The sequence below is a fragment of the Ochotona princeps genome, chromosome X (genome assembly GCF_030435755.1).
Source record: "Ochotona princeps isolate mOchPri1 chromosome X, mOchPri1.hap1, whole genome shotgun sequence".
Lineage (NCBI taxonomy): Eukaryota > Metazoa > Chordata > Mammalia > Lagomorpha > Ochotonidae > Ochotona > Ochotona princeps.
In genome coordinates, this window is record NC_080865.1 from 45,859,760 (window position 1) to 45,881,804 (window position 22,045).

At 36.9% G+C, this 22,045-nt stretch overlaps 1 protein-coding gene across 9 annotated transcripts in view; it reads right to left on the reverse strand.

Moving 5' to 3' along the window:
* The window catches only part of ATRX (ATRX chromatin remodeler), a 188,051-nt gene that overhangs the window by 107,453 nt on the left and 58,553 nt on the right, over window positions 1-22,045 (reverse strand). For 8 of the 9 annotated variants that reach the window (XR_009244520.1, XM_058658604.1, XM_058658603.1 and 5 more), the window contains 3 exons: window positions 15,955-16,027; window positions 4,154-4,293; window positions 3,573-3,749 (listed from right to left, as the gene is read on the reverse strand). Coding sequence is in view for 8 of the 9 variants with exons in the window: in XM_058658604.1 (XP_058514587.1) it covers window positions 3,573-3,749; window positions 4,154-4,293; window positions 15,955-16,027 (390 nt within the window). In the remaining variant the exon portion in view is untranslated. The remainder of the gene's footprint in view (window positions 1-3,572; window positions 3,750-4,153; window positions 4,294-15,954; window positions 16,028-22,045) is intronic. The other variant, XM_058658600.1, reaches the window with a different exon arrangement.

A 22,045-nucleotide genomic window follows, 5' to 3' on the forward strand; every position in this document is an offset into this window, starting at 1 on the left:
AGCAAACTTAGTGGTTAAGTGCAATTCTAATCCAGCATAATTCATCCAACGTATCAGTCTGAAAATTTAATTTTCAAAAAATGTGAAAATATCCTTAAATGAAAACCTGTACTCCTCCTAAATTAACTTGTTCATAGTTTACCCTCATCTCCAGACAACTACGTAGGTTGCATAGTACCTATGCAAGTGTCATACTGCTGGGTGAAAAGCAGCCAACAGCTGACAGGCACTCTGAACAAAGTGTACCAGTGTGCCAGCACAGTTGCCTATTAAATTTTGTTTAAAGATCCAGGAGGAAGGGAGTGGTATGCCCACCATACATGGCAAGTGGGACCACCCAATGACTTTTGCTACTGCCAGGAGCTTGTAGTGGGGGCCAAGCATCGCTACTGGTTTCTGGACTAGGTGCAAGCTGCAATGGGAATCACTGAGTACCTGACTGGCATTCAAACATAATTCCTGAGGGTTTCCATGGACCAGGCCATTCCATACGCAGGTAATCAAGGTAGCTGAGAAGGAGTGGATCAAAAGAGGGAACCTGGAGGGCCTCCCTGGGTCAGGTCAAAGCACCCAACCAAAAGCACAACAGTTAGGACTGGGGAGAGACCGGAAAGGTTAGGTCACAGCACATACCAGCGCTCCTAACAGCTGTGTGTTGGGCAGGTTCTGGTAGGGGCAGACTGAGCCCAAACCTGCACCAGCTAGCACAAAGTAAATCAAGGTCTTAAGACCTCCCAGGTGAAGTTTCTTGGGGGTTCTCCAACTAGACCACTGTGTTTGATCCCTGACCTCAGGAAAAATCAGACTTGTGATTTGATCCTGGAGCTCATGTTGTCGGACTGGGCCAAATCAGTGCCTGACCCTCCTGCAAAAATAGAGAGCATACAAAGATGAAGAGGAAAAACAAGACAGCCAATTCATGCAAGCCAACAGAAGACTTCAAGTACCTCATTAAAGGATGGAAAAGAGGACAGGTTGAAAAACACTACAATAGGCACCTCAGTCTGTAGTTACACTGAGGTAGACAAGGACACCAAACAGACCATAGAAAACATTTTGCACCTCTGATATAACAAAGACAAGAACCTCTCAGAACAGTCAAGATCACTCAAGTAACACCCTTAGAACATAAACCCTGTTAAATTACCTGATGCTGTAATGCAAAAAAAAAAAAAAAAAAAAAAAAAATCTGCGAGATAAGCACTCCCAAAATAATGAGCTAATATTTATTAACACAAAACCTTCTATGGGGCCCGGCGGCGTGGCCTAGCGGCTAAAGTCCTCGCCTTGGAAGCCCCGGGATCCCATATGGGCGCCGGTTCTAATCCCGGCAGCTCCACTTCCCATCCAGCTCCCTGCTTGTGGCCTGGGAAAGCAGTTGAGGACGGCCCAATGCATTGGGACACTGCACCCGCGTGGGAGACCCGGAAGAGGTTCCAGGTTCCCGGCTTCGGATCGGCGCGCTTCGGCCCGTTGCGGCTCACTTGGGGAGTGAATCATCGGACGGAAGATCTTCCTCTCTGTCTCTCCTCTGTATATATCTGGCTGTAATAAAATGAATAAATCTTTAAAAAAAAAAAAAAAAAAAAAAAACCCTTCTATGATACAAAGTTTATTTGTGCATGACAGAGATTTTTCTGGTCTTCATTTATGCAAAACTCCTGCTCAAAGGGTCCTATAAATGTTTAGTATTCTAACATTCTTTTTTAAGCCCTCCACTTGCAAAACACCATGGTTCAACTTAACCTCACCTCAATTGTTTTTGTAGAACTGAACATGTACCATGACATCACCAGGAACCAGAAACCTTCCTACATAGTCCACTTTCTTAAATTCAATCTGCCATATAACTTAGAGAAACTGTACTCTTCAACAACCCCACCATTATGTAGCAAAACTGGGGAATGTTTGGCCTGTGGGTGGTATAAAGCCAATAACATCATCTGGTCAGGTCATGCCAAGACTACCACAAATGGCACTTAAAAGCAATAAATTTTACAGTTCACAATGCTGCACAGCCCATAAAAAATATTATTAATATTCAAATTGTCCTTAGAAGAAAAAAAGCTTCCCCACTCCTAATTACACCAGCATCCTCTAAACAGATTCAATTTCTTCAAGCTAACAATCAACTAATCTAAAAATATAATAAAACATTTCAATACAAAAAAACATGGTCATGGTATGAGTTGTAATCTCTGGGTTTTAGCAGTGAACAGCCTATTCCGTGACCTGGATAGACCCTACATGTTCATTAAGTTGTTCACTAACTATATGTATACTTACTTATATGTATAGTACATTTCAAATAATTTTTCAAATTGGTGGTACCACTTTATGAATATGGTAAGAACAGTTAAATTTTTAATTGTACTTCCGAGAACTGTTTGTATAGTTGGGTTGTTTGTAAGACTAGTTAAGACATGTTCTTCTTATTCATTTTTGTGCCCTATATAATTGTTGATGCTGGAAACAATGTAAATCCTCAATGCAAAATAATTCAGATGTCTAAAGTAATGAAAATTTAAGCTGACTACCTGTATGAGTTTTCCTACCCAAATTATACATTTTGCTTTGCCACAGGAAAACACTATTTCTTCGTACAGATGCATGAAATCACATATTTTATATAGTATTTATGCATATTTATTAAAACGTAAATGTTTCTTTTTATAAGTTAAATGTGCCTGGGAACAAAGCAATGTCTCATTTTACTAATCCTCCACCTTCAAGCATCAGTATCACATATGATGTTGATTTGTGTCCTGGCTGCTCCACTTCTCATCCAACTCCCTGTTTGTGGCCCGGGAATGGCCCAAAGCCCTGGGATCCTATACCTGCATGGTGACCCAGAAGAGGCTCCTGACTTCTGGCTTCGGACTGGATCAGCTCTGGTCTTTGCAGCCATTTGGGGAGTGAACCAGCATATGGAAGATCTTACTCTCTCCCTGTCTCTGTAAAATTTGCCTTTCCAATAAAATAAATGAATTTTTTTTAACTAAATGTGCTGTATTATAGAAGTTTCAAAAATATTCTGAGTCATTTCACATTTCGAGGTTGTCTTCCCACTGTATTTTTTATTTCACTCTTACATAAAAGTAGCCGTTGGCAGTATACAGCTATTGAGTTCATACACGGGTCCTATGATTTATGAAGATAAACTTAAAAATATATTAGTTTGGGCCCTGCAGCATGGCCTAGCGGCTAAAGTCCTCGCCTTGAAAGCCCCGGGATCCCATATGGCTGCCGGTTCTAATCCCGGCAGCTCCACTTCCCATCCAGCTCCCTGCTTGTGGCCTGGGAAAGCAGTCGAGGATGGCCCAATGTATTGGGACACTGCACCCGCATGGGAGACCTGGAAGAGGTTCCTGGTTCCCGGCTTCGGATTGGCGCAGCACCGGCCCGTTGCGGCTCACTTGGGGAGTGAATCATTGGACGGAAGATCTTCCTCTCTGTCTCTCCTCCTCTCTCTATATATCTGACTTTGTAATAAAAATAAATCTTTAAAATATATATATATATATTAGTTTATAAAACAGAATATCTCTGCATTCTGAATTGAAATCTCTTACCTTTCCTTCTATTTCTGCTTTTGACTTCTTTATGATCTTTAGGCTTTGTCTTTTTTTCTTCTCCAGATTCTCCATCACTCACAGATATCTTGTGCCTCAGAAGTCTATGTCTGTATCTAGGCTTCTTAGATTCTTCAGAATCTGAATCTGATTCTGAATTGACTTGATTTTTTGCTACTAAACAAAGAAAAGACATCAAAAACCCTTTCAATCAAACAAAGTATGCCTTTGAGAGGATCTATATGGCTACTCTGTTGACAATTATAATTTATGGAAAAGCCCAGAGTTGTGCAAGTGTTCTGGTGTCAATAGTGAGAACATGTAATCTCAGCTATCACAGTTATTATGTCATTATGAAATAACAAAGATTAACCCATATGTATTGATAGAATTTTTAAGTTATAAAATATGCTGTGTAAGATATTATGCCATTACTTACATTTATGGTAACTTTCACAAGATAACAACAGGAATAATGATAATGTTTAAGCATTTTAATACTTTAAATGCATGTAATTAAGAATTCTCTTAGACCATCTTGAAAGACTCAAGTTAAATATACTTCTGTTTGAGAAGCACACCTTCATCTCCTGGATTTTCTTCATTTTGTTTTCCAATTCTTTTTTTCCCTTCTTCAGGTTCAGGTTCATCATCTGAAGATCCCTCCTCATCAGAGGAAAGATTGGCTTTTATTTCTTCTAAAAGCATCTTCTTAGCAATTCTTGAGAGAGAAAAAATAAGAAACAATGCTGTATACTTGAGTGTGAAGTACACCAAACACAGAAAAACTTGCTTTAAAATATAAGTAAATGGCCAACAGATGACGCATTCTAAAAATACTACCAAAGCCATGTTTTAAACTATGCTGACAAAAATCCTAAATACATTCTTTATATTGATTAGTTCTCAATTTTATATGATTAAGTAATACATTAAAAAAAAACTCAGGGACATAACTGAAGTTTGATGCTGGATAACCGTCCATGCTCTGTATGCTCTGTATTTGCTCTACTGCCAATAAACTACAAAAGTCATGCCAACAATGAATCAACTTATGACAAATGGCATTTCAAGGCAAAATACCACCTAAGAGGCTTCAATTCAATAGCAAAACCTATTTGTGCAAAACAAGTGTGCAATAAATCACTATCTTATGAACAGTGCTTCAAATTGTGAGACACTATTTTTGAACCTAGATTATAATTTCCCTAATAAATTCTGATTAGAAAAAAGTAAACAGCAAATATTAATATCTGAATCAATCAAAATTTCTAATACTAAAATAAGGCAGAGAAAAGAGGAAACATGATGTCATTAGTTATACACACAGTAATAGTAAACAAGTTAGTGTAAATGACTTCTTCACTGCCAGAAAAAAATAGTGTGATAGCATCACTTACAGTAAAATTTCAAGATGCTGCTCAAAGAATAATTTGCTAATCAAATTGCTAAAAGCATGAGAAAACACTTGTTTTATCAATATTATCATATGTCACAATACATTCCTACAGAGAAGGCATATAGGTTCAGAGTCTGCATGAATATCCACATGCCACATCGGAGAGCCTGGTTTGGAATCCAGGCTTTATTCCCAATTCCACCTTCCTTCCTCATGTGTACCCTGGGAGGTAGCAAATGACAGCTCAATCAGTTAGGTCTTCACCACTCATGGGAAACCTGAATGGGGTTCCCAACTTCTGGTTTCAGCCCATGTGGGCATTTGTGGAGTTCAATAGTGCAAGAGGACTCTCTCTCAGCATACCTGGCTCTGCCTTTCCTCACCAACAAATACTTAATTTTTTAAAGAAAAAAACATAGCTACATTTGTCCATACTTGTACTAAAGAAAGGCATCTGGAAAATACAAAATTATGCAGTTTTTTGTTCAAGACAAAGTGTGTTGATAAGTCTACACATACTGTGACATAAATTCCTAAGTCACAGTAACAAAGGAATACCTTAGGAATGTTCCAAAATAAAGTTACATGATTCTGTCATGACCTAACAGCTACAGACTAAATATTCACTCTGCCATCAAGATTGATTATATCTCAATCAAAACCGTATACCTGGAATTATAGAAATTTAGCTACTTTTGGATACGAAATGTCCTTACATTTCATAGAAACACAATCACACTTCAATCATGAATTCACTCAATGGCAGAAGATATTAAAGCCTCTTCAACTGTGTTTGAGAAAGATGAACAGCAAAAAGCACCTGAATAGTAAACTAAGCAATCACTCTCATAAACTGCTATATGCCTTTTGTTTTCTTTTTCAAACTGACAAATCATAAAAATTTAGGGGGACAGTGACATGCCATGCATGTTAAGCTTGCAGTGCCAGCATCCCATGTGGGTGCCAGTTCAAGTCCAAATACTCCAGTACCCATCCAGTGCACTGCTTATTGTATGGGAAAGCAGAAGAGGGTAACCAAAGTCCTTGGGCCCCTGTACCCTTGTGTGAGATGTTGAAAAAGCTCCTGGTTTCTGACTTCAGACAAGGCCAAATTCCAGCCACTGTGGCCACTCAGGGAGTGTGCTAGCAGATGAAAAATATCTCTCTCCCTCTCTCCTCCCTCTTAAATCTGCCTATCAAATAAAAAATAAATCTCTTAAAAAACTAAAGTTTTTAAAAATACGGAACACAGAGATTCATCAATTTGCAAATGAAGGAACAAATGAAGTTTGCTTTCCTGAGGGCTTCTGTCCTGATTCATATTTCAGTGCATTAGAGTAAGATCACCCCAACTGAAATCGAGCAAAAAGATTTGCTCTTGGGCTTTCAAGTCCAGTGGTTTGCAGATTCTCTCTTTTAAAGTTTAGTTTGTGCACTTAAAATGGACACAAACTTCTTTAAAAAGAGGAACTAACGGGTCAGCACAGTTGCACAACTGGCTAATCCTCTTTCTGCCAGTACCTGCATTCTATATGGGGACTGGTTTGTATCCTGGCTGCTCCACTTCCCATCCCTGTTTGTGGCCTGGGAAAGCAGTACAGGATGGCCAAAGCCTCGGGACCATACACCTGTGTGGGAGACCCAGAGGGGATGCTAGCTCCAGATTACCTCAGCTCAGACAATTACAACCACTTGTGGAGTGAACCAGTGGATGGAAAATCTTTTTTCACTCTCTCCCCCTTTTCTTAAAATTTGCCTTCCAAATAAAAGTAAATAAATCTTTAAAAACAGGGATTAACATGATGATTCCCAATTATTGTCAAGAAAAAAATTAAAACCAAATATCATCTGCTTTCATCAACTTAGAAAATAAAGATAATTCCAAAAGATCCTTCCCCAGATAGACAAGTTTCAGAATGAAGTTAAAAGACCTTTACATTGTATATTGTATCTTCTTGAAAAAATCTCCAAATTGGTCTTTTATTACATTATTTCTCTTGGGCCAGGAAATATTTCCTAAAATTAATTTTGGAAATGAATTTTTAATGAATAAATACATGAATGGATGTGTGTGTATATAAAATACGTGAAACACTGTATTCTACATTAGGAATGGAAAAGCAGTTCACATGCAGTTACAAAATCTTTTATCACCATGTGCAAGATTAACACTCAACAAAAAATATAATTCCTGAGTGCCACAGTGAGTTAATTGCTGCCCATGCAGGCATCCCAGTTTGATTTGGCTGCTAAATTTTTTTTTTAAGATTTATTTATTTTTATTGCAAAGTCAGATATATAGAGAGAAGAGGAGAGACAGAGACATATCTTCTGTCTGATGGTTCACGCCCCAAGTGAGCGCAATGGCCAGAGCTCAACCAATCCGAAGCCAGGAGGCCAGATCCTCTTCCAGGTCTCCCACACAGGTGCAGGAGCCCAAGGCTTTGGGCTGTCCTCGACTGCTTTCCCAGGCCACAAGCAGGGAGCTGGATGGGAAGTGGGGCAGCCGGAATTAGAACCGGTGACCATCTGGGACCCCAGCACATTCAAGGCAAAGACTTTAACTGCTAGGCTACCACGCTGGGCCCATTGGTTGCTAAACTTTCAAATCCAGCTCCCTGCTAACATGGCTAGGAATGCGGAAAAGATGAAAAGATGACCTAAGTACTTGAGCTCCTGCTACCCACAACCAATATTCTGTATAACTAACTTTCAAATAAATAAGTAAATATTTTTAAAAATACTATTCCTAGTCAAGTTATCCTAAAGGTGAGTTCAAGACCCTGTTTTTAGTTTGGTTTATAGTGTGCCCAGCTAGCTCAGTTGGTGGAGCATGAGACTCTTAGTTTGGTTTATAAGTTCTAAAGCAGTCATTACTAAGACTCGGTTGCTAATTCTACAAAAACATAGGGTTTTGTTGTTGTTGCTATTCATCTTTTAAGCTCTAAACTTCTAAAAATGTGTCTACTACATGAAAGATAAAAACATGTAAATCTCCACATTCAGTCACAAATTCAGGAATGTCAACAAGCTATGAAACATGCACTGCGCTAATACAGTTATATACAGTTGCATGTTATATCACACAATTGAACATAAAATATGAAACCAGCGCTAAATACAGAATTGTAACACGTCAAGCACCTTCAGTAAGGTAATAGAGAATAATTATGATCAGTTTACAAGCAGAAAACTACAAACTTCAGAGGATGGTCATTACTCCGTAACAGGTTACATACACAGTGATGGAAACTCTCTAAGTTGTATGTGGCTATTTTAAACTTGTCCTCTTAAAAACTCGTAACAATTTTTACCAAAACAGTCAAAAATAGTCTCAAAAATTTAATAAGTTGAATGATTCTGCATGAAATTATTACTAGCAGATCCAGTCCAATGCGCCACAGACCCACCATATCATAAACCTAGGCTCTACATTGAAAAATTGTAACTTAGTTTCAAGGAGCTAAGAACTGAGGCAGAACTTGAACCTTAGTACTCAGTAAGCACGTTGAAGTGAGATGTGTCCCATCTACAAAGCCTGCTGTGAGATGCTTTAAAGGGAAACTCCACTACCTTAACTCTGGAGTCACGGGCCACAGAGACTTGATGGACATCATCACTTGAGAACCAGCTGAGGCTGGCAAAGCATCATTTTGGAGGCCTCGACCCATGCTGGTGTGCATGTGATGGATGTATAGTCATGATCCCTAGTTGGTTCTGTTTGCTCTGAAGTTTCCTTTCTTGAAGCTTTCCAAGACGTTTCTGGGAAAATCATACAGGTAACAAGATACTGTCCCTGGAATCTCAATGCTCAATATTACATCTTGGGACAGGTGTAGCATCCAAAGCAGTCACGACTCTATTAGAAGCATTAGAAGCACAGGCTGTGCCACCCTTGTGGCAGAAAACCTGGGCAGAGCTGGAAGGAATGGAGCCACGCCTCCATTTTCCTGAAAGGGAGGGAAGGGAGAAGGGGAGAAAGCAAAACAATATGGGAGGGAGAGTAAAAACCTACAAACAGACAATGATTGTTGGAATTGAGCATGAAGATATAATTGGACCACAAAACCCACACAAAGTAAATCTTCTAAATTATGTGATGAACATCAAGATAATGCCTCACGTCATCTTTATCTACTACAGGAAAGCAAAAATCAAATAGTAAATGAGCCCAAAAATACAAAAACCAAGCAAACAATAAAAAAAAAAAATAAAAGCCTTCAGTAATTACAATTCTACTTAGAAAGGAAGAGTGACATCTCCTGTTTAAGTGCTCTAACAAGCAAGAAACATAAACCATGACTTACTAGTAAGTAAATCAGTAATTAAAAACATTGGATTTCTTAAAAGAAGTATTCAAGAGAAGGATTTCTTGAACCATGGAGCTTTTAGAGAAGCAGTCACAATAGAAGCAAGATAAAATGTTAGAATTAAAAGAAATGATTTTGGAGTGCAGCTATGTTATTTTTAGATGAAAAAAAAAAATCAGGTGTAGGAGAAGGAAAATTACTTAGCCAAAGAAACAATGCTAGTTAGTGGCAAAGACAAAAGTAGAATCCAAAACCAAAATCCTGATCTGCTAAAAATTTTGCTATGCAAGTTACACTCTCTACTCACTATTACCCTGTGCTAATGATTGTCTCCACAAATACATAAGACACATTCTTAAATATATCTGAATTTCATTAATTTGAACTTTTTTACAAAGGAAAAAAAATGAAACTGCAGTTTTTGAAAGTTAACAAAAATTCTTAACATCACCTGTAGTTCAATATGCTCCACTGATAGGCCATTTAATTTGAAATACATACTACTACAATTTTATCTTTTAAGAAGATCTAAAATCAGACATGAGAAAACTGCTTTATTATATTTTTAGAAGGTGGAAACACTGCATCCATACACAAAAGTCACAAAATTTATTTAAAATTTGTATACATATTGTGCACAATGACAATACTTAGTTAACAAATTTCAGATTAAGATCCTAAATTTAATTAAGTACATGCTTTTAAGAAATATAAAACAATCATATTCAAGACTTAAAATATCACATATTTCAAAGGATGATATGTAAAGCAGTTCAAAAAAAGTACAAAGAATATTACATATTTTATGTGAGAACACAGCAGTGAACATATGCCCTGTAGTAGAGTATGGGCCTTTGATTAGTTCTTAAGCAATAAGAATAACCAGATTATAAAGCCATGAAGCTCTTTAAAATTTTAGTATCTATATAAAATCACAGGTACAAATCAGTATCTTGAAATGAAGGTTTTATTACTAGAAAATACAACTATGCCATGAAGATCTATACCAGAAGTTCCTGGAGCTCATGAAATAATAAATCAAAAAGGCAGGAAACAGATTGAAATTTAGTTAGATGTCCTAAAACGTCTACAATTAAAAAGCTGCTCTATCTTCTTTCTGGTGAGGGTACTAAGAAAATTAATACAAAATGACTGTTCAAAAACATTTTAGAAATAGCAAGAAAAGTTATATGAAATTAAAGACCCACAGATGATCATTTATACACAGGTTCTAAGAGGTCTGAATCACAAAATATGTATTTCCTGACTTTATACAAAACTAGAACTTTAAAAAATTCACAATAAAAATATTTGCATTGGTATGAATTTATAAAATTTATGTCAAATAACTATTTTAATGTTTTATACTAGAAAAGAAACAATTTACTCAAGTCTCAATTTTGGTGTGAAATTTAAAAGACAAAAGATTTTTTTAAGGAATAATTTTGTAAAAATGAGATCATTTTTGCTAACATTAAAAAATCAATCTCATTTTTAGCAAATTTCTTTCTCATTTTCTGAAAGTTTCATTATCACCAAATCACAGAAAATAGTGAAGAAGGACTAGATACAAGGTTTGAATCTACACAAGACAGAATTTTCCCTTGCTAAGCATCCAGCATGATAAAAGTAAGCCAGTGGCAAACACAAACCATCTACACATAGATCCAATCTACTGGCTGGACACTATAGTTAAGTGACTTCAATACTTACCAGCATTATATAAACCAAATAAATTCTTAAAAATACATTAAAGTTGCTAGATGAACCTCTTAAACAGCAAACTTTACTTGATTTAAAATGCTATCTTTGGTTTTTAAGTGCAGTAACTCAGAATCAAAACTAAAAGGACCACCGCAAAAAAAGAAAAAAAAATCAAAGAAAAAATTATTCCAAATTAAGCAAATTTGTGCAGAAAATAGATAAAACCATGTATAGAAGCCATAAATTCTAAGTGTTCAAAATGGAAGCCAAATGATAGTCATGTAACTAATAAACCTCTGATATACTCATGCAAAACAATCATTAAATATCCTCAATAACATGAACAACACACAGGAATTGTTCATCTCTTCCCAAAATAAGCTGGATTAAAAATACAAAGCTTCACAGGCAAAAAAAAAAAACCCAATAGAAACAAATCAGCTGCATGTTGAGATCAAATTTTGTCTTCATGAAAAAAGCTTAGCCCCATCTAGAGAGTAGTCACAAAAAATAGTAAAGTATTATTGGATTTAATTATGCATTCTCCAATATTTAAGAAAATATATAAGCAGGGAGGGCCTTGTAAAATTCCAAGCTTTAAGTAAATTGAAAAGAAAAAAGGAATGTTTATTTATAAAATCTAGCAATTTTATCTTTTTACTCTCAAGGATTCATTTTAACATAGTCTATATATCCTTAAAAATACAGGAATACAGTATTTCAAAAGGAATTCCTTCCTCGTCTTTCCAGTGAAATATCTACTACTGAACTCTAAAGAGAAACCAAAATTCTCAACACTAATGCTTTTAAACTTGAATATGCCATTATAATACCGCTCAAGCTCATTCATACTGTATTAACTGAAAAATCTATATTGCTGGAAAAATGTTTGGTCAAAAAAGCCCAGTAATACTGAAAACATAAAGGGATCAATATATACAAGCTAAGGAACCCCAGCTTGAAAATCTAAACTCAACAATTTTCTTTCAAATATCAAGTTGATGGTCAAAAACTTTCAGATTCCAGAGCATTTCCCACCTTTGGGTTTTCAATTTTTCAATTACAGATTGTCAACCAGTAAAGTCTAACCAAATATACTAAAATCAGAATAACTCTAAAATATCAAAGTCTTTTGGTCTGAAGCATTTTGGATAACAGTTACTCGGGCTATATTTTTTCAATAGCAGTCTAAATATTAAATGTATCCATAATAAAAAAACCATATGAATAAATGTTATTTGAAAGAAAAAAAATTAAAAACCCAAACAGGTATCTTTAAAACAAATGAAAGATTAAAATAACTCACTTTAAAATTAAGCATAAAATAGTGCCCAGTGCAACAGCTCAATTGACTAATCTCCCCACTTCAAGTGCTGGGATCCCAAATAGACACCGTTCATGCCCTCACTACTTCACTTCCCATCCAGTTCCCCGCTTGTGGACAGGGAGAACAGTGGAGGACGGCCCAAAGCCTCAGGACCCTGCACTCATGTGGCAGACCTGAAGTACTTCCTGCATCCAAGCTTCAGACTGGCTCAGCCACTGCCATTGTGGTTATTTGGAGAGTGAACCAGCAGATGGAAGATATCTCTGTCTCTCCTCTCTGCAAATCTGCTTTTCAAATAAAAGTAAATAAGTCTTAAATAACTAAATTAAAAAAAAAAAACACGTTCAGTAAGGTGTGCTTATATCCTCAAAATTTTTAATAAAGTAACTAAAACTATGACAAACTATTATTGCTGCACATTTCAAAAGGTATATAAAACCTAAACTATAATACTTGAATTCTTAGTTATGTAAATCTGAAGAAAACATAAATTACTGTTATTTGTTTTCTATAAAGCTTAAATGCAGAATAACAAAAGTGCACCAAACAACCTATGTCATTGTTCATTAAATAAATGCAACTAAACAGAACTGAACAGGTCAGACCAATTTCTCAATAGTACACGTTAAGTTTTCATCTACAAATATATTCAAAGTAAAACTTTTTAAAAGCTGTAATTACAAAACCATATAATTTTAACAGTAAAAGGCATGGGAAAATTTGTTGTAAACTTTCCCATAAATGTGTGTGCGCATGTATGCTTAGGAATTACAAGTCAAAATTTCTAGTGCCACAAACTAGTCTATATATGATTTGATTCTAAAACATTCTTTCAATACTTACAAAAACATGCATTGATTAAAATTAAATGCTTGAATAAGAAAAATTTTACACAAATTTTCTGCATCCAAGTAATGAAGTATTTACAGTAATATACTATTTACCTCTCCATAAACACGAACACCAGAAATGTATTACAATGCTCCCAAAAAGGCAAAACATAAAACTTATCATTTATACACAATTATACAATTGTGTACAAATTTATATTGCTACAATATGCTGTCTACCAAAATACATTCCACTCAAAAAAATGAAACCAGGAAAAAATAATTTAACTTCAATCACGATCTGCAAACACATGTTTTAAGTGTTGTAAAGTGTATATTCAAATATATTGAGTGACATCATCTATATTAATATACAAGAAGTTATTTTTATACCATGGAATATACCTCTTTGGTACAGTAGATATTAAATGAGTTATTAGTTGCATATTTCATAGAAGTATAACAAAACTGAATATTAAGGAAAAAACTTGAAAAATAATTATCGAAATTGCTTTATACGGTTCTATTTTTAAATTACAAATACAAGATGGAATTAAAGATAAGCTCCAATAAAATATTTGCCATTTACAAAGAGATATGATCAGGTAATTTAAAAGACAGAAATGTTATATGTTATAAAGCTCTAATGCAAAACATTATCAGACTAACAATACTCTTACTTGCAAATGGCTAAATGTGAAATCATGCTTTGTTGAAGTTAAATTACGAAACAAAATATTTTAAACATGGTTGACCTGTCACTGACTTTTGAGAACTGAGATTTATATATAGGAAAACAAATAGTATCATAAATTGAAATTAAAACATATTAAAAATATTAAATGCTTCCATAATCGGGCTTTATTGGTATATTTCATAAAATCTTTGATGGATTACTTATATGCTTTTCTGTTCTGGATTTCATTCATAATTCATAATATAACTGAATATACACCTAAAGAAGAATCTGAGCCTTTTTTGTCCACGACTAAGTTCTATTCAAAAGTATTAAACAAAACTCTACGGATCCCGGGCCAGGCGGCGTGGCCTAGAAGCTAAAGTCCTCGCCTTGAACGCCCCGGGATCCCATATGGGCACCGGTTCTAATCCCGGCAGCTCCACTTCCCATCCAGCTCCCTGCTTGTGGCCTGGGAAAGCAGTTGAGGACGGCCCAATGTATTGGGACCCTGCACCCACGTGGGAGACCTGGAAGAGGTTCCAGGTTCCCGGCATCGGATCGGTGTGCACCGGCCATTGCGGCTCACTTGGGGAGTGAATCATCAGACGGAAGATCTTCCTCTTCCTCTCTGTCTCTCCTCCTCTGTGTATATCTGACTGTAATAAAATGAATAAATCTTTAAAAAAAAAAAAACTCTACGGATCCCAATAAAAACACTCTTTATTAGCAGAATGTTGATGTTGAACAGAAATATATCAGTCACCAAGATATAAAACAGTTGGGGGTTGGCACAATGGCTCATCTGATTAATCTTCCATCTGAAAGTGCTAGCATTTTGAAAAAGCCAAAATTTTCCACCTCCACATTAATTTGCCCTGAACTTTCTTGCCTAGATTCATAATGCCTTGCCTTTGCCCTGGCTCAGCTCCAGTCGCTGCAACCATTTGGGAATGAGCCAGCGAATGTAAATCTTTCTGTCTCCCCTTCTCTAAAATTTACCTTTCAATAAAATGAATACATCTTTTAAAAAATATTTTTAAAAAGTCAATCGCACACCATTTATTTATTCTCCCCAAAAATTATAATATAAATTTACATGTGTACTTTCATGTTTTAATATCATGGTTTACTATTAGGAATAAGTGAATACAATGTATATCTTAAAATCATATCTACTCTATTATAGATTTCTGGTTTGCCAATTGAGTAGGAAAAATTCAATCAATTTTATTTTAGAGACATAAAATTTCAGTAAAAAGTCACCTGTCCAAGTCACAGTTATTAAAAATGTTAGAAGCCAAATATCCTTATCCCCATTATTCTTAAATTCTATCCACTACAGAATACTACCTTCCTGATGAAGACTGCAAGTGTAGGGTATATTACAGCACAGGAGTTCTTTAAAAGATATGTAAGAACATCCTGATCACACTGATCTAGTATCTTGTTCTTCATTGCTATGACAGGGATGTATCCATGTTTCCTTCTCCCTGCCAATTCCTTGGTCAAGTAAATCTACACACATGCTTTACCGTTCATACATCAATTTATACTTAAATTTGTTTAGACTTGAACATAAAGTCTTTATTAAAGTTAATGCTACTAGACTAACTCTATTCTGTTTTTAAAATTACAATGTAAATCAGCCCGGATAACTTAAAAATTGACATTTACTTTGAACATTTCATAATCTTAACACCCAAGTAATTTTCTGTTTAGTTTTCAATAGATCTGAATAAATGGGACCACCATATGAAATAGCAATTAAAAACAATAATCAAATACAAAGGAGATGTCTGTTATCACCAATTTACTGATAATGACTCACTTTCACCAAAAAAAATCTGTAAAAATATTTAAGTGATCACAGTTCATATAAAAACACAAACCAGAGTTCTGAATTTATAACACACCCTATGCTAGGTGTGTTAATATTGATTTTTACTTTAAGGTTTCTGAGTTTTGGCCCATTTTCTGGCCTTTCTTTCAAGCTTGCAGGAAGACTGGGCCCGAGGCTTTCTAAGGCAGGCAATCCTGGTTTTTACAACCTGCTTGCTGATCCGCTGCTGCTGTTTGCGCCCACGCCTAGGGTGTGTTATAATCTTTTTAAAGTCCTTACAGATGGAATCATACCTATTCTCAGGATCATTGTCGTCGTCGTCATCATCCACTGTGACAGGCACTGATTTAGATAATGCTTCATCTCCTTAGAGGAAAAAAGTATACTTAAAATTAGCTTTACATTATGCATACAAGTGAAAGCACGTAAAATAAAACTGAAAGTGGATGACATCGTGAGCTAAGCCACTACCTATAGCACTGGATTCCCATATAGGCACAAGGTCAAGACAATCTGTGGTACCTCTGAATCAGCTCCCTATTAATGCCTCTGGAAAAGCAGTGGAAGACGGCCCAAGTGATTGTGCCCCGGGCCAGGCTCCTAACTTTGGAGCAACCCAACTCCAACCACTGTGGCTATTTCGAAAGTGAACCAGCAGATGGAAAATCTGTATCTCCCTTTCAATAACTTTGCATTTCAAATAAACAAACCTTTTTTTTTTTAAGATTTTTATTTTTATTGGAAAGCCGGATATACAGAGAGGAGGAGAGACAGAGAGGAAGATCCTCCATCTGATGTTTCACTCCCCAAGTGAGCCGCAACGGGCCGTTGCGCACTGATCCGATGTTGGGAACCAGGAACCTCTTCCGGGTCTCCCACGTGGGTGCAGGGTCCCAAAGCCTTGGGCCGTCCTCAACTGCTTTCCCAGGCCACAAGCAGGGAGCTGGATGGGAAATGGAGCTGCCGGGACTAGAACCAGCGTTCAAGGCGAGGACTTTAGCCGCTAGGCCACGCCGCCGGGCCCAAATAAACAAATCTTTAAAAACAGGAAAACAAAGCTAAAAATGTTAAAAGCAAACCAGAGCGTTCTAAACTTTAAGTTTTACATAAACAACAAGGAATTCATTAACTACCAGCAGTAAAATGACAAACAAGTGAATCTTACATAGTTCAATAGTCCTACCCTGATAACAAAGGTTTTATCTTTTTGTAAAAATTTTGAAATCTGGGCCTGGTATGGTAGCCTGATGGCTAAAGTCCTTGCCTTGCACGCACCAGGATCCCATATATGTGCTGGTTCTAATCCCGGCAGCTCCACTTCCCATCCAGCTCCCTGCTTGTGGCCTGGGAAAGCAGTCGAGGATAGCTGAAAGCCTTGGGACTCTGCACCCATGTAGAAGACCCAGAAGAAGCTGCTCCTGGCTTCAGATCGAGCCGTTCAGGCCACTTGGAGAATGAATCAGCAGACAAAAAAGATCTTCCTCTATGTCTCTACTCCTCTCTGTATATCTGACTGTCCAATAAAAATAAATGAATCTTTTTAAAAATGTCATGGAAAAATCAACTAAAAAAAGTTTAAAAAAAAAATTTTTTAAATCCTTATTTGACAGGCCCAAAAAGAGTTTTCCCATCTACTTCCCAAACACCCACAACAGCCAGGGCTAGACCAGGCTGAAGGTGGGAATTCAGAACCCAATGTAAGGCTCAGTGACCTTACTACTTGAGCTATCACTGCTGCTCCCAAGATTTGTAGCAAGCTGGAGTCAGGAGTCAAGCTGATATTCAAATCTGGCCACTCTAATATGGGATACAGGCATCCGAACCAACACTTTAATCATTATGTAAAACTCCTACACTAGAAAAAGGGTTTTAAAGCCCCACGCATCTCAGTTACAATTCTATAAACAGGTGCCATTATATGAGGGAAGCTTCTTGCAAAAATATCATTTGCACTGGTCCATTTTTAATCTCAAACCTTAAGAAGCACTTAGTTAATCAAGCATCAATAGAAAAAAAAACAATGTTATTAGCTAATCACATAAATTCAAATACAATATACATATTCCCTTAAAAATGGCAAAATTTCTTTGACCAAAAATCTAAAGAGACTGAGACGGGTGCACTTCATCGTATGTAAAATTCACCTCTCAAGAAAAACAAAGGCTGAACTCTAACATTATGTTGGAGAGAAGTATGCTAACATTTCTCAATTACTTCAAAATGCAATGTTTCAAGAAAACAGAGTGAAAAATGTCAATTTTAAAAGGTTTTGTACTTTATGACTCCACTTCAAAATAAGAGCAAATCATAAGCATGAAGAATGTTACTAGTTGCCAAGATTTAGGAATAGAGGTAAGGAGGGAGTATCGATAAAAACCAGGATGGCATCATGGTACAATAGGTTAAGCTGTCCATCACCCCACATGAAGGACACTTTTGAGGTCCGCATGTTCCACTTTCAATCCAGCCTCTTGCTAGGGCACATGGAAAAGCACCCGGCCCCGGCACCCAAATGGGAGACCCAGATGGAATTCCAGGTTCATGGCTTCAACCTGGCACAGGCTTGGCCATTGGCCGCCATTTGAGGAGTAAACCAACAGATGGAAGATCATTCTCTTTATTTCTCTCTTCTTCTCTCAGATCTCCTTACCCGACCCAGTCCTTCCCATTCTATATCTGCCTTTCAAATAGATTTTTTAAAGGGCAATACAAGAGAGTTAATGGTATAGTTTGATATCTTGGTTCTGGCCATGAAAGTTACATAAAGTTACACAGAAGTAACATAATTACAATGAACTATACTTAAACTTTACATGTAAACAAATTTGTGTACATAAAATTGGTGAAATGTGAAAATATCTACAGCTTGCTGGTTTAAACATTGATCAAAGTTATACAAAATACTACCCACTGGGGGAAAATGAGTTAAGGATACAAAGACCTCCTATTATCTATTTTTTGGCAAATACCTATGGATCTCTAATCATTGCAAAATAAAAAGGCGGCAAAAAATGCTAGATGCAGTGATGAACAGCAGGTAGCACATGAAAAGTGATCAAACATTTTTACATATTTGTTTTTCATGTTGCAATGTTTTTGACTAGTGGAATCTATAAAAAAGATTCAGGAGATGGGGGGAGGGTGTGGGGAGGGGTGGGGAGAATCCCAGTACCTATGAAACTGTATCACATAATACAATGTAATCAATGAATTTAAAAAAAAAAAGATTCAGGAGAAAAATGTAAATACAGAAAAGCAAAAGTAAATCACAAGATATCTCAGTATTTTTAAAAATTCTTTTGCCTTTAGTAAACCAAAATCTCTCAGGACCATATTCAGTTTCATTGGTCATGTGTGTCCCAGGCCCAAACCTCTAGAAAATGTTCTACCTCCCACATAATGTTTAAATACTGCTACAAAATGGAATCTGAGAAACTCAATGGAAATAGGGGATTCAGGACCTAGTAATGTTTTCACCATGCTTACAGATCAAAATCTAATGTGAAATTAAAAAATATATTTGTTTAAAAGGCAAAGGGAAAGACAGATTTTCATCCACCAGTTCACTCTTCAAATGCACCTAACAGCCAGAGAATGTGCCAGGTCAGAGATCAGAAGCTCCATCTAGATCTGAAGCAGAACATCTAGAACTTGAACCAGCACTCCGATAGGGGATGTGGGCATCCCAAAAGATGGTTAAGCTGGCCATTGCCATCACCCAACAAAATTTTCAAGGAATGTCAATTACCATTGGCTCAAACACAAGACCCTTCATATTTTATTCTGCGTAAGTCATTTCTATTGACAAAGCCTACCTTTGGAAACAAAATTGGAAATTCGCCAGCAAATTTATCTTTTTTTCCATCCAAAGTAATCAGCTTAGACTAAACAATGCTCCAAGGGCAAAAAGTATTCCAAACAATACAGCTTATTCCACTAAACAATTCAAGGACAGGCATTTGTTAAGTGACAGACCCTCAAGATTCTCTTGCATATACACTACAGAAAACGTGTGCATCCCACTCAGCTCCAGGACTCTTCAGATACAAGTTTAAAAAATCAAAACGGAGAAGCAGGTGTTCTGTACAGCAAGTTAACCCACTACTTGAAATTCCTGCATCCTGGTATTAGAGTGCCTGGTACAAGTCTGAGTTAGTCTGCACTTCCAACCCAGTCACATGCTAATGCACCTGGAAGACAACAAATGATGGCTTCAACTATTACAGCCATGTGATAAGTGAACCAGCAGACTGAAGATACCTTGCTCACTCTGTCATTCTGTTGTTCAAATGCATAAACAATTATTAAAAATTTATTATTTTATTTTAAAGGCAGATTTATAGACAAAAGGAAAGAAAAAGACAAAGAAAGGAGAGCGGGAGAGAAAATCTTCCATCCACTGCTTTATGCCCTAAATGGCTGCAATGCCCAGAGTTAGGCCAATTCAAAGCCAAGAGTCAGGAGCTTCTTCTGAACCTCCCAAGTGGATGCAAGGGCCCAACAACTTGAGCCATCTCTACTGCTTTCCCAGGCCATAAGCAGGGAGTTAGATGGGAAGAGGAGCAGCCAGGACACAGAGCAGTACCCATATGTGATGCTGGTGCTTGCAGGCAGATTAGCCTGATGCACCATGATGCCAACCCCTAAATATTTTTTAAAACTCAAGACAGAACATAAAAGGCAACAGGCAAGTGCTGAGTTAATAATCTTCAAATATTTGCCAAAATATTCTTAAGGTCTGTTACTTTACATTAAGTACAAAAAGTTTTAAACATGAGGCGTAAATAACAAAATTTTCATATGTGTCAAATCAACTAAGACTTTGGGAAATGAAAAATAAAATTCTGAAACCAATTTTCAAGAACATAAATTCAGTATTATACAATTTGGTGTTGAGAAAACTAAACATAACTAATCATAATTACTCTTAATGTTAATCACTAATAAGTTTTTCACCACACACTGAGTTGATAATAAAGTAACCATTACACTAAATACAAACCAGAATTCACTTATAGAAAATTCCTAAATGCAAACTGTTCTCAAATTTTTAAAAAGATTTTATTTGAAAGGCAGTGTTAGAGAAAAGAGGTCGGAAGGAAGGGGGAGAAAGAGAGACAGGACATCGTCCATTCACTAGTTTATTCCCCAAATGGTTGAGCCAGGCAGGAGCCAGGAGCTTCTGCCAGGGTCTCCCATGTGGATGCAGGGGTCCTAGGACTTGGGTCATTCTCTCTTGCCTTTCCAGGATCATTATCAGAGCTAGATCAACAGAGAGCTCAACCAGGAATATAACAGGCATACATATGTCCACAGCTGCAGGGCACAGTTTAACTTGCTTTGTCACAGAACCAGCCTTCAAAAAAATTTAAGGTGAAATCAAAGTTCATTTGGCAGCAAAATCTTACTACAAGAATACTTTGCTTCTTTACTTGGAGTAGTCTATAACATTTTTCTAAAAATCAAAAAGTTGGAAATTTTGAAACACATAGGACCTAAAAACTCCAGGCAAAGTGCAGAGGACTTCTAGTTACAACAGCCCAGGAGGCAGTACTTCATGTATACATCTACATAGGGAAAATTTAAAAAGTCAAAGTAAGCCGATTAAAATCCAACTTGGAAAAAAAAGAAAACTTTAACATAAAGACAAACTTTTTAAGCATTCGGTCTACATTGTAAACAGCTTTATGCAAAATCTGTTAGAACTGCAATAACTGACGAAAGAAAAAAAGAACTGTAATAACGATAAAAAAATTTATTTTTGGGCCTGGCGGCGTGGCCTAGCGGCTAAAGTCCTCGCCTTGAAAGCCCCGGGATCCCATATGGGCGCTGGTTCTAATCCCGGCAGCTCCACTTCCCATCCAGCTCCCTGCTTGTGGCCTGGGAAAGCAGTGGAGGACGGCCCAATGCATTGGGATCCTGCACCCGCGTGGGAAACCCGGAAGAGGTTCCAGGTTCCCGGCTTCGGATCGGCGTGTACCAGCCCGTTGTGGCTCACTTGGGGAGTGAATCATCGGACGGAAGATCTTCCTCTCTGTCTCTCCTCCTCTCTGTATATCTGGCTGTAATAAAATGAATAAATCTTTAAAAAAAAAAATTTATTTTTTCTGGCATGACTGACCAGTTTCAATTCAAACTCTAATATTCCTAGCAGTCCATCAGGTGATATGATCCACTCACTTTCGGAATTTTCATTCTTCCTTTGAGGATACTGCTCAGAAGCAAATTATCTGTTCATATATTAAAAATTAGCTAATAAACATCATCAAAGGGGTTCAATGAGGAAAATCTGCACTATTTCATAAGATTATACAGGACATGATGTTATCAGCAGCAATGTAAAAAGCCATATTGGGGCAAGGCATTTTGCCTAGCCGTTATGAT